Below are 12,500 nucleotides of genomic sequence, written 5' to 3' on the forward strand. Positions count from 1 at the left end.
AATACAAGCAAAATAGGTGGTTTGCAACCAATCTCAATTGCAAGAGACACAGATAACAATGCTGAAATGCACAATTGCTGGTGGACGAACAAAAGGAGGCAATGACAGATCTTTTGTTTTCGTCCACTTACATAGCAGCGATGACGTCACGTGAAAATCACGTATTGCACGAACCCTGTTTAAAAGAATTTATGACTGCTTATTTATTCCAAACTGCACGAGAAAAGTCGTGTAATTACTTATTAATAATAGACATGAAAAAATATCGAGAAAAGCTTGTCGCAATTGGCCGAGTCGGAAAATACCGCAATGCTCTTTGTTTGTCCTCCCAAATCTTCAATAAGCATTGTTTCCTGTTTATCTTGGGACTTACAATTGTCCCAAGAGAAAACAAAAACAATGATTATTCAAAATGTGGGGGGGGGGGGGGGGTGGGAAGCAAAGAGTAACATGGCATTTTCCGCTTCGGCCAATTAAGCAGAAGCAACGCACGCATACTGAAAGAATACTTATTATTATTATTATTATTATTATTATTATTATTATTATTATTATTATAATCATAACATTAATGATAATAATAATGGGGATGATGATGATCTTTTTTTTATCTGTATTGAGTGTAGGGGCACTAATTGAGGACCCTGTACAGAAATCAAATCAAATCAAATGAACTCAGATCAAATCGTAGGTTGCTTTTGGAGAGAAGAGGGGAAAACCGGAGGCCGGAGAAAAGAAGAGAGCCAACATTCTCAACCCGGCCACATATGACGCCAAGCAGGGCCCCACTGGGGGGAGACGAGTGCTCTCATGCACCACTGCGTCATCCCTGCTAATCTAAATTTAACTGTTTTCTCTTTTCCTCCCTCAGACCCTTCTTCCTAAAGTGATAGACTTTGTTAACAACATAATCAACCGTCAGTTAAGCTTCGGCTATGATGTCGGTAAAGGCTACATTATTGCCGAAGAAGAAGTCATTAAACTCATTGATCACATGGTGGTTGACAAACGAATTGCCAGAGACTTGAAGCAGAGATCAGAACAGAACCGTTTGAACGTTGTCAGGAGCCTGGGTAACTCAATGTATTGTAAACGAAAGGGAGAAGTGATCCTTGCATTTTATCTGGACAATTTAAAGAATTGTCTCTCAGTGGAAGAATTCAGATTGTTTGAACGGGATACGAACCTATGACCTTTTCGATGTCGGTGCAATGCTTTACCAACTGAGCTGTAAAGCCATACAGCTGGGATCAGGTTAATTTGTTGGGCTCGTGTACTAGTTCGACTGAAATGGAATCTTTTTGTTTTACACAACAGGTATGCTGCAACGTGCGCATCCCGGGATAGCTATCTCAGTAAAGACCCGGCAAGCAATTCGTACCATTCTGAATAATGCACGTGACGTCATTCACGAGCTCAAAGGCGGTGGCTTGTTAGACGAAGCAGAGGCAGCGAAACTTGAATCGGTAAAAAGGGGTTTCCAATCCTGTTCTAATCTGTCTCCTTATTTTTAGGACTTAAAGTTAAATAACAAATTCAGGGGTTGTATTGCCGGTACTGGATATGAATTTTTCGTTTCATGAAGTTAGATTGGCAAGTGTGATCCTTAGATTCTTATTTTATGGTTTTGAATATCAAAGATGAGAAGACTCACCTTGAATAATCCATTACAGATCGTTGAGGTCAAAATGAAGCGACAATTAAGCGCTCCAGCGTCGCTTGCACCTCAGAAACCTTTGGAGTTGCTTCGTAATGTAGTTTGGTTGGAAGGAATGCCCGCGGAAGCAGCAGACTTTTTACAATCAGCTGCACGCATCAAGTTGTTCGACGCTGGTGATACTATAACAAGACAGGGTGAAAATGTAACTGGGATATACCTGATTGTTTCTGGAATGGTTAAGGTATGTAGTACCAACAAGGCTGAATTACTGACCACTGCACCAATGCTCTTAGTCCTGTTCCGGGACTCCCTCTTACCCCGCCCTGAAAATGGGCCTGGAACCCAGGCGGGAAAAGTACTTGCATGCTCGGAATGACGCCATTTTTTCCCCCAAAACTGGGGGAAAAACCATATTTGGGCATAGTTTATTCCGAGTGCTTTTACACTGATACAATGATTTGCTATTAGTCTCTCCCCCACGGGGCTTTTCAGGACTAATTTTACAATACTTTTGTGGGGGACGTTAGCCAGACTGCTTGTTACGCAGTTTACGATTTATTTTTTTTAATGGAAGTGAAAGATTTATGGGGATAATGTGAAAGGCATTTATAACGCCAAGTTTCTGGAGGCAATTGATTTCGCGTTTAAGAAATGCCACTTTACCTTTGTGCCTAAGGCGGAACAACTGTAAGCTATTCATGCAGTCGTTACCGGTAATGATGGTTTTGTTAAACCTGCAACAGGATTTGGCAGGTCTGTTTTACTACATGATTGTTCCTTTAATATGTTTGCGATTTTCTTCGATCCGAGTCCGATGTTAATTGTAAACCAGTCCTTCTTATCGTGAGTGCCAATCGTGGAAGATCACATGTATGACATACGAAAGTATGGAATTTCTTGCCTGAAACCCAACTGAGCAGCTGCATGATGTTGGCGCCGAAAAATATCAAATTTAGATTTAATTGCTCTCCCGAGACTCCTTGAAACTTACAAATATACTGTAGGTCATGGATGTGAATCGCTCAACGAAGACTACTAAATCTCCTGCTGGAACTCTTGTTTATTGTTCATTACTTCTGTCGATCTAGTTTTTATTGCTCTGATCCAGTGAACATGAATTGGAGTTGCACAGTAATTATTGAAACTGTGATTGTTTCAGGAGTTTAGGCCTACCAATTTTTTTCAAAATCGGGGACAAATTGTTTGGATACCCAATCATGATAAAACAGCCAGGTAAAAAATGTTGTAAATACTCTCAGTTTTATCAGGAATAATACACAAGCACCGGTGACAAACATAGTTTTTTTTTTGAGTAATTAGAGTAGAGTAATTTACTCATACCATTAATTTATCCTTAGAATAATTTTTCAAAGCACTCGTCGCATTAAATCCGCTTTCTTTCATTACAAGCCGTGGTAGAGCTGCCTGTTGAGACTGCAATGATTTTCATATCGGAAAAACTAAAAGACGATTGCATGACAAAAAAACTGAGCATTATTTCTGATAAAGTTACATAAAAAGTTAAACGAAATTGAACACAACCTGGACTATTTGTTTCTTTACATACCAGTTTGTGTTGATAACGCAAAGATGAAGCAATAATGTTCCTATTAAATTTATACATATTTATGCATAGTCAAACATCGATTATTCGGACGTTGTCACGGTTTTTTTTCCGGTCAAAATTTGCTCGTGAATATTTATTAATTAGGATGAAAAATGCTACTTAAAAGCGTGTGTCACCTTGCTTTTATTGTTGCTACTTAAAAGCACTTTCCTTCTGAAACTCATTGTTAGAGGTAAAGTACTGCAGATAATATGAAATTCTAACTCCGAGCTGTTTTGTCGCTTAGTGAAATCCTATGCTATATTTACTAGTTCAGCCTTTGCATCAATTTATTGCAATCTTTCAGTCGTTACATTTATTGGGCAATAATTTTCCAACATCACTGCGATCGGGGTTTTTTCCCCTCGTTTGGTCACGACGAGGCATAATTTAGATGTTCTCTTTCCTGACACTGCAAATCACACAGCAATTTTCATATACGATTTTTTGTCGGAGTTTCAAGGTTCCCTTTATTTACATATCCAGCCTGGCATCTAATGCAATATGATTGGCTCATTCCGAGCATGCGCCTGCAAGTAATGCAGGACTCTCTCTTTTCCCGCCTGGGTTCCAGGCCCATTTTCAGGGCGGGGTAAGAGGGAGTCCCGGAACAGGACTACAATGCTCTACGTTAATCATTACTAATAAAAATCATGCAGAAAAATACCGGAAGACACGGATCACCAGAAGGGCTCAGAACAAAAGGAGCAAAAACCGGAAAACAGCTTGAATTCAAAGCTCAGTTACTTACGAAATGAATGTTTAATTTATGAAGAAAATTGTTCAGTTCCACGATGAGCTGGGGATCCACAAAAAAATGCTAGTGCTCCAAACTGGAGATAATCTTTTATAAGACTTTTTGACGGAAAGTCTTAATGAATTAGCATCTGCTAGGACTGAAACTGTCGAAAAATAGCATCATCGCAATTGTAGTAAAGGAGATTGTAACTTTAACCCCGTCAGATGAATGAAGAGATGTAGTTTGACAATGATTGCCATTGTCAAACTACTGCTAGGAGCCCTGGACTTTCATTGATGTGAACTCCTAATAACTTCTGGCAGTAATCAATTCGGCATCTTCAATCAAGCCAACCTAGACACATCAAAACAAATGCCGTCCCATCTCAACCAGAAGTAAACTAGCGCGGAAAAAAAACATGAAAACGTATGACGGCGCAAGTAAAAACCTTTTTCCATTGAAGTGGTGGGAAACGTTTCTTGCCACTTGGTGTTCGAGCCAAACCGTGCACGTGACTTTTATGCAATCGATTGTCCTTTGAATCGCGTTGTTCGAATCACACTCCCCCAGGGTGGGGGAGGGGGGTACTTCCCAATAATGGGCTAATAGTGACTAAGATGGGTCTATAATTGGCCATAAAATAGACTGTAAATGGGTAGGGGTTCTGAGAGGCCAGCGGCACATACCCAGCGAAAATTGACTAGAGTACCCCCCCCCCCCCCCTCACCTTTTCTTATCGTTCGAAACAATTACGTACTGGCGTTCTTGACAAGCCGCAGATTTTCATAACCACGATGTTTTTTAATCATGTTTGTTATCGTCCTAAACAATTGGTATAAAAAAAGGCTAAATTTAGTCCCGCCGGCGGGAGGTCACTGGATCAAAACTCCGGACCAACACCCAGGGTCTTTACAGAACTTGCGAGTAAGTGCTGCCTTTTTAATTACGTCTGCAAATGGTTAGACTTTTCAAGTGTTTTCGAGTACTGAGGACTTAGGTCCCGTCTCAGAACCCTTATTAAGCTGATTTAGCAACAGAACGGGAGCGTCAGTGGCGACAGCGCGCGCAGAAAAAACACCAATGAGAATTCAGAATAGAATAGACTCCACTCTTTTCTTCTCTATTCTAAATTCTCATTGGTAGTTTTGCTGCGCGCGACGTCGCCACTGACGTTCCCGTTCTGTTGCTAAATCAGCCTATTCATAAACTCTGTGGGACGTTAAAGATCCCACACACTATTTGATTAGAACAGGGCACGGAGTTCCCGGTGTTGTGGTCTGGCGTGAATGTGTCCCCAATTAGCGCCACAAGGTACTAGAATGCCTAGACACGTAATAAAGATTGTGATTTTCTTGTAGATGATTGGTGTATCAGTGGCAAAAAAGATTTTTGCTGAAGACGAGGAGCAAGAGGTCGGAGAGATGATTGTGACCACAGACTACATTTCTGCTGGTAACTTAATTGGAGAGATGGGGATACTTACTTCCGCTAAGAGAAACTCGTCCTGTACTTGCGAGTCTGAAGTCCAGGTATTAGTCATGCTTTTTATACATTACCATCATCAGTGGAATTGAAACCAAGTTCACAGTCACAGTCAAAATAAGAGACTGCAATTTTGTGATTTTTGAGAAAAAAAAATGCACTGCTTAGTTGGTGGAGCGCCATTGCAAGGTAATCGCAAAGCTATAGGTTCAAGGTGTAACTACTTTTTATTTTCTTATTTCGTCAGTGGTTATTGTATGAGAATGAAGTTAATATCATAGGATTTAAAATCAAAACACGTCAAAAAGTTGAAAAATGCTGACCCCGTGTGGTTGAAAATTTATCTCAAAATAAATTGCTTACAAAAATTGGGAATAGTTTTTGCTTCAAACAAAGGAATACTTTTTTCGGAATCAAGACTACATTCACTGAAGAAGCATTAAAATGATCTTAATCTCGTTCTCATAGCATAAATACTGACAGTATAAGAACGTTTTAAAAACCCGACACCTCGAACCTACGACAAGACCTGGATCAGTTGATATCTATAACTGCTGTTATGTTTCTAACTATTGTTTTCAAAAACCCTTTGAGCTTTGTTTATTTGTTGGCTTTCTCCAAGGCATTTTTCGTCACAAAAGAAGACATGGTAGAAGCTATGAATCGCTTTCCTAACCTTGAGAATAGCCTGTGGAGAGTTTGTGGCGTACGAATGGCTGTCCCACTCCTCTTGGAGGTTCCAACTTACTACAACTGGACAAAAGACAAAATTCGTATCATGTGTGAACGATCTCACATCGCCAGTCTTCCCAAACCTCCGAATGTCGTGTTTAAGATAAAAGACCACATGAAAGAGGTATGTTCAAGCCACTGGATCATGCTGGATCCTAGACACTTGCGCAATAAAGCAATTAGACTAGTTTGCAACGCGGCTCAGTATGTGTGGTAACCTCAACTTTCAAGATCTTCAGTTTTTGAAATGTTGTTGAAATCAACACGTTCGTCCATTTTATTTTCTTAAAGGCTGTCCTTATCCAAGGCAAGGTCACAGAAGCCGATACAGAAATCATTTACGAGGCCCCTTGTGTACTCCCAAAAATCCACAGAGTGTTTAAGTTACATTTTGAAGCAGAAGAGCCAAAGATCTTAGTTATAACTCGTTCGCACGAAAGTGCCATGCCCGACGATCCAGAGGACAACCCGTCCGTGTTGGATTTCGTTGGTAAGTAAGTAAGGACGATGGCGGTGATGATAAAGTTGATGATGATAATGATGATTAGGAGGAGGAAGACGGGACGATGATGATAATTGGCCTTGTGAATGATTATGGCATATGCTCAAAATTCACCACCAAACCTCGTTTGCACTCTGGATTATTCACATCATCTGGACATACCATACGTGCGTTTTCTTTACAAGTTTGCTCCTTTGGGATTTAGCTCATGCTGAAATTTACAACTTTGATTTTTAAATTCCAGGCTTGGTGGTGAAATTAGCTAGTCAGACGTCATCACGCATCATGAGGGCGATGATGAGGATCATGATGATGATCACATTCTTTCAGGGATAACTTTAACCCTTTCACCGCCATAAATGCCATTGACACTTATAGATTTTACTCTGTCTAACGCCAGACAATTTTACTCGTTAATGGGGAAGCCATCGGCGGTGAAAGTGTTAAACTGCAGGCCCCAGTTGTTCAAACGATGGCTAGGGCTTTCCGCGGGATAAATCACTATCCAGAGTATAAGGCCTAGCGAAACCAATTGCGCTATCTAACGGATAGTGATTTATCCGGTGGATAGCGTTATCCACCTTTTGAACAAATGGGGCCAGGCCTTTTACATGGGATATTCTAACGATCTCAGTTGCTTTTATCGTTAGGAATTCACGCCCGCGGACGCGAAGCGTGGGATAAAAGAGATACCTTTCAGACAGTTGATCCTGGAACAGAAACAACATACAGGGGCGGGCGAAAATCAATGGTATTTTCTAATCGAGCAGAAGAAAGTCACCGAAAGCTTGATCCGATACCCGATAGGGTACATGGTAGAAGAATAGTTGTCTCTCCAAAAACAGACGAAGATAAAGGTAAGTACATTGCTTAGTTTTTCGTTTTCTTTTGCAACAGACGCATGCAATGGAAATTGCAACTAAATTAGATTATTTAGTTGTTTGCGACAACGATAGCTTTGGTTCCTACATGAACTAAATCCCCTCGTCTGAAGTGGCGATCAAAATTATAGCGGAGCTCAGGCGGCGAGTAGCGCGCCAGCGGAGCACCATGCATGGGCAAGGTTTTTTCGGAAAATCTATCCGTACGAGAAATTTTGGTTATGACGTCACGTACGTCCGTCCGCCGTCCGACCGTACAGACTGTCGGGGTGGAGGTGGAGAGGAAGGAGAGACTCTGGGGACGGGAGTGTTCGGGCAATTTTCCTTGGTGGGAAGTCGTGTGGAAGCGTTGCATTTGGCCACCCGCGTTTTTCTGGCGTGAAATCATATTAGTGAGGAGAAACGGGGTAAGGAGCACGAGAGAGGAGGCGACGAAATTTGAGACATTTAAGCGAAGAAAGCCTCGAGAGAAGCCGAGGAACGAGAAGAAGAGAAAATTTCAATGTAAAACACCGTAAAGCTGAGAGAAATGGAGCGAGAGACAAAACACATACTTACAATGGTTAGCTTTTCGGTAATGTTTTCCTTGCCGCGCTCCCTCGTATATTTTGTAAAACTCGCTAAAAAAGGAAGAAGGCCCGAAAACGTTTGCAATTCCGTGTTGACAGAGATGAGATTCTTCTGGTATATTTCAACAATCACATTTACAGTTTTTTTGTGTGAAATGGATGTCCAGTCGTGAGCTGCTTTGTTTGATTGTGAAATTGCAGTATTAAGCAAACTCACCACTCTGTAGCTTCACTTTCTAATTAGGAAGATTTTTGCTGTTGTTCTAAACTGAAGAGAGAGGGTGTAAAGATTATCAGTCAAACGGAACATGTTGTGAAAGAGATTACTGTGCATGTAATTTCAGTTTTAGTTGCTAATTAAAATCATTGATTATTGTTTGCAAGGCTTGTTTGTTTACTGCTATCAGCTCAGAGGTGTTTGATCACTGTAAACTGTATACACTAATGACGATTAATTTTGTACTTCATGCAGAAGCTTAAGCTTAATTATTTCCATATACACTATATTGCTTTCTGCGGTTAGAAACGGGAGCTCCGCTTTTAGGCTTGGCTAAACCTTTATGTTATACTCTCAAATGTGTCATATTACCATTGCTTACCGGTTTTTAATGCTTGATTTTACAGGTTGCTGAGGACGATTTTATACCGAGGTTATCCCCATGATGTCATCGGCTATCATGATACCATTGGTTAATGCTGTGATTAATTATGCCGGACCCAATTCTATCATTTTTAGCAGTTAAAACGCACAAAGACGTTATAATATTTATATGTATGCATATTGATGTTGAATAAAATGCTTTTATGAATAGTTCTTTGTGTTCGAGTGTCAGTAGAAGAGAATTAAATTTTCCGAGTTAACTGAGTTGTTTTACTTTAGCTCATTTCTCGCGTGTAAGAGCAGTTTTTAATCGATTGCCGTAAAGTATATTACCAAAGTAATAACTTCGACCAATCACAGCAGGTACAAACAGCGCAATGAACCAATCTAAATTCGTAGCAACTCCGTGCAACTTGGACTCCTTCAAATAGTTATTTCGCGAATTCCTTTCACTCTACAGTTATCCTTTTTTGCCAAGTGTGTTCTATTTAACATTCCTTTGTCTCGTTCGACTCACAACTATATTTGGCAAATCTTGTGACCAAAAACAGAAAATGCCTAAAAACAAATTTTTGAAGCAACAGTATAAGAACATTTTAACACAAAATCTGTAGCATGGATTTTAAAGGGAACTTTTTTCAAAAACATCATGACGTTAAAAGGCCCTCCCAAAGAGAAATTCCATGCTACAGTTTACGAAAAAAGATGGCACGGTTCCCATCCGGTAACAAAATCGCCTCTTCCTTTCGTTTGCCGAGAGCCTTTACCTGTTTTTCACTGAAATGCCCGGCAGAGGACTGGGGCTAGTTGCGCATGCGCCTTCTGATTGAAGTGATGTCATATTTCCATTGTAAAAGTTACTTCATAGAACCATCCATGGAACCTTTTTGTAGGGCTCTTTGACTAAAAAGCTTCCTTAGCAACCATTGTCTTTCTACAGTGAAGTGCCACCCCCTTAACACACCAGAATTTTCATGGTTTTAAGACAAGAAGATGGTAAATCTCTCTAATATTTTCGCTTTTAGTAAATCTTTCATAACTGAACGGGCCCTTTAATCGGAGACTCAACTCGCAGCCAAAACATGATCAGGAATTGAATTAAGTAATGAGCGAGCAATTTGAGTGCAGCTTCAAGCATATCATAGTTGTCCGAGGTTCGCTTTTTTTCTATACCCCCACCTCTCCCTGGCTACTCTCACTGTGCAAGGATTCCAGTATAAAACGAATGCTATCTCTTTTCAAAGTTACCTTCACTGGTGATAAAAGTAAGTTTCATTTTACTGTTACACACCATCAACAAAGACAATTTCGCTGCGTCAAGTGTCCCGTAACTTGTTCCATTATCGTAGTTCAAATTGTGCTCTTCAATTATTCAACAACTTGCCGGTGCTCGGTGCTCTTTGTATTTAACGTGAAAATGTGAAGCCGGCGCTAGTGAAGAAAGAGAACCTTAATCTCTCGCCCTTTTTAAAGGCAACCTCTTTACAAAGAGATGTCAGAGAGAAGTCTAAGAGCAACAGAATTGATCTCCATTTTGCTTCTCTTTGTGCAAGTGTCCGAGACCTTAAAGATGACACTATCAATTAGAGGTAAGTTCGTTCAAAGTATGTTCGATGATTTTCAGTCCTTATGACTTATTTTTCCGTTTTAAAACCGATCTCTTGCCACTGAAGAAAGATGGTTAAATATTTTAAGAATTTATCATCTAAATACTATAATACCAAGACCTTTTTCATCTATGTAATCGTTTTTATTTGGGACGATGCCCTGTGGGGTTTCTTAATTTGAAGGACGCGTGGAAATTTTTCCGTTTTGAGTTAGAGCACGAATGGTTTAGGTACTGAGCCGAATAAATGGTGCATGCATTGTATAGTTGCTACGTTTTCAGTTTGAAAATAAATCCTCCAGAAATATCAATTTCAAACCTACTAAGTGTGTTACAGAAGCAATGAACAAATGTTACCTACACCTCTCCTTGATGTATACATTTCCGCACCTCACAACAACCTGTTTTTTATCGGATATTTTGAAAGGAGTAGAAAGTTAAGCCATTCGTCTCAATGGAGAACCTATTTCTATTCCGCTAATTTTTTAAATTCATATTGATAAGAAATGATATATATATATACATTGTGGCTCAAACCATACACTGATTGACATTGTGGTCTACTTGTACTGGTACCAGTTAAAGCTGATTCCGACGAGTGACGAGAGTTAGTAAACTTGATCAAAATTTCTGATTCCTGAAATTTCGTTACCAGAAGAAAGGCTGACTTTTAAACTTTTGAGAGATGGAATTAACCGCAACCGTACATAAACCACACCGGCTTATCAATTACTGTATTCTGCTTCACAGGATTGATTGAAGGGGATAGAGAAGGAAGAAGATTAACTCTTGAAGAATCTTCAAAAAGCATAGAAAGATTAAAAAAAGGTGACCAAAATAGTAGAATATAGTCAGAGAAGATTACTTTAAGTAAAAAAAACTGTCGCTACATTCTTCTCTATTTTCCAGGGGATTCTGTCAACGAAGGATAAGAAGCAAGGGTCTACAAAGTCGTTTCCCAAGGCTTTTCTTACGAAGCTTTCCCCCTCCCCCACCCCCCGCCCCCTTCTAGCCTTGGCGTAGGAGAGCCCTTGACAAGCAAAAATCAAAGGAAACACCCTGATCCGATCCAAACCCCGCCTTGAGTACGCGCGTAGTTAATATACAGAGTAGAGTTGCTTTTTGAAGCTTCGTTGACTCCGTATACGTACGATCCGATGCAACCTATGTGTAGTATTTTTACGCCAAGGCAAAATGAAAATCAACTTTTTAAAAGCGCAAGCTCCACATGCGTGAACGAGGTTGGCGAACGCAGCGGGAAAGGTCATGTGTGTCTCCACGTTAACATTCACATACTGTTCACTGTTCACAGAACTTTCAGAACTTGACTATGACGCAAAGCATCCTGCGATTAGTGGATACACAGATCACCGAAACCAACACGAGGTAGCATCTTTACAAAAAGGTACACTCATATGAATGCCGCAGTACTAGTGGGATCTTGTCGACCAATGTGCGATAGTCATTTCCCAACTGATATACCCGCCAAAGTCCACAATTATTTCACATGGTATTTTATAGATGTCATTTGTTTCACACGGTTTCCTTTGCCTTTGTTTTAACAGTTCTTCGTTCGGTTGAAGACGACGAACAAGAAGACTTTCAAGTTAGAGACATTGAATCAGGTTGGACCAAATTAAACCCTACCGTACTACAAAGACAAGTTGCATGATAAAAAGTAGACCACTAGCGAAAGCAGCGCGCGGAGATTTTAGTTAATGTATGGGTCAAATTAATTCCAGGTCTAATTGAGGCAATATTCTTTATTCAAACAGCTCTGACGTCCATCGAAAGAGAAACAGCATACCATGGTCAGTATCAGTTAACAGCAATAAATCTCGTAATTATAATTTACTTGTTGCTGCATCTGGATGGTGCTCCTCTCCCGTCCTCACAAAAATGCCGCAGGTCAAGACTATCGCCTAATACTCCGAGGCTGTGTGAGTGAATGAAGTGTGATAAAGTTTCTAGTGTATTTTAAGCAGCACGATTTGGGGACCTGCACTAAGCAGAACTAATAAAATAAATTGTGACGTAACAATCTCAAAGTTCTGAAAAACATTCATATCCACGAGAGTAAAATACAAGCCTTGCCTTAAAAGCCTCGCGCCGCATTCTAAGC

The 12,500-nt window shown here is 40.2% G+C and overlaps 2 protein-coding genes across 2 annotated transcripts in view; both read left to right on the forward strand.

Moving 5' to 3' along the window:
- Positions 1 to 8,822, forward strand: part of LOC138059925 (sperm-specific sodium:proton exchanger-like) — a 29,084-nt gene extending 20,262 nt beyond the window's left edge. Inside the window, exons 11-18 of the mRNA XM_068905583.1 lie at positions 872 to 1,073; positions 1,318 to 1,466; positions 1,674 to 1,901; positions 5,364 to 5,534; positions 6,110 to 6,343; positions 6,511 to 6,709; positions 7,372 to 7,578; positions 8,796 to 8,822. Of these exons, the coding sequence (XP_068761684.1) occupies positions 872 to 1,073; positions 1,318 to 1,466; positions 1,674 to 1,901; positions 5,364 to 5,534; positions 6,110 to 6,343; positions 6,511 to 6,709; positions 7,372 to 7,578; positions 8,796 to 8,803 (1,398 nt within the window). The 3' untranslated portion in view covers positions 8,804 to 8,822. The remainder of the gene's footprint in view (positions 1 to 871; positions 1,074 to 1,317; positions 1,467 to 1,673; positions 1,902 to 5,363; positions 5,535 to 6,109; positions 6,344 to 6,510; positions 6,710 to 7,371; positions 7,579 to 8,795) is intronic.
- Positions 8,823 to 10,204: 1,382 nt separating this feature from the next.
- Positions 10,205 to 12,500, forward strand: part of LOC138059926 (uncharacterized) — a 10,641-nt gene continuing 8,345 nt past the window's right edge. Inside the window, exons 1-5 of the mRNA XM_068905584.1 lie at positions 10,205 to 10,361; positions 11,129 to 11,206; positions 11,691 to 11,783; positions 11,944 to 12,003; positions 12,154 to 12,189. Of these exons, the coding sequence (XP_068761685.1) occupies positions 10,265 to 10,361; positions 11,129 to 11,206; positions 11,691 to 11,783; positions 11,944 to 12,003; positions 12,154 to 12,189 (364 nt within the window). The 5' untranslated portion in view covers positions 10,205 to 10,264. The remainder of the gene's footprint in view (positions 10,362 to 11,128; positions 11,207 to 11,690; positions 11,784 to 11,943; positions 12,004 to 12,153; positions 12,190 to 12,500) is intronic.

Source organism: Montipora capricornis, chromosome 8 (genome assembly GCF_036669925.1).
Source record: "Montipora capricornis isolate CH-2021 chromosome 8, ASM3666992v2, whole genome shotgun sequence".
NCBI lineage: Eukaryota > Metazoa > Cnidaria > Anthozoa > Scleractinia > Acroporidae > Montipora > Montipora capricornis.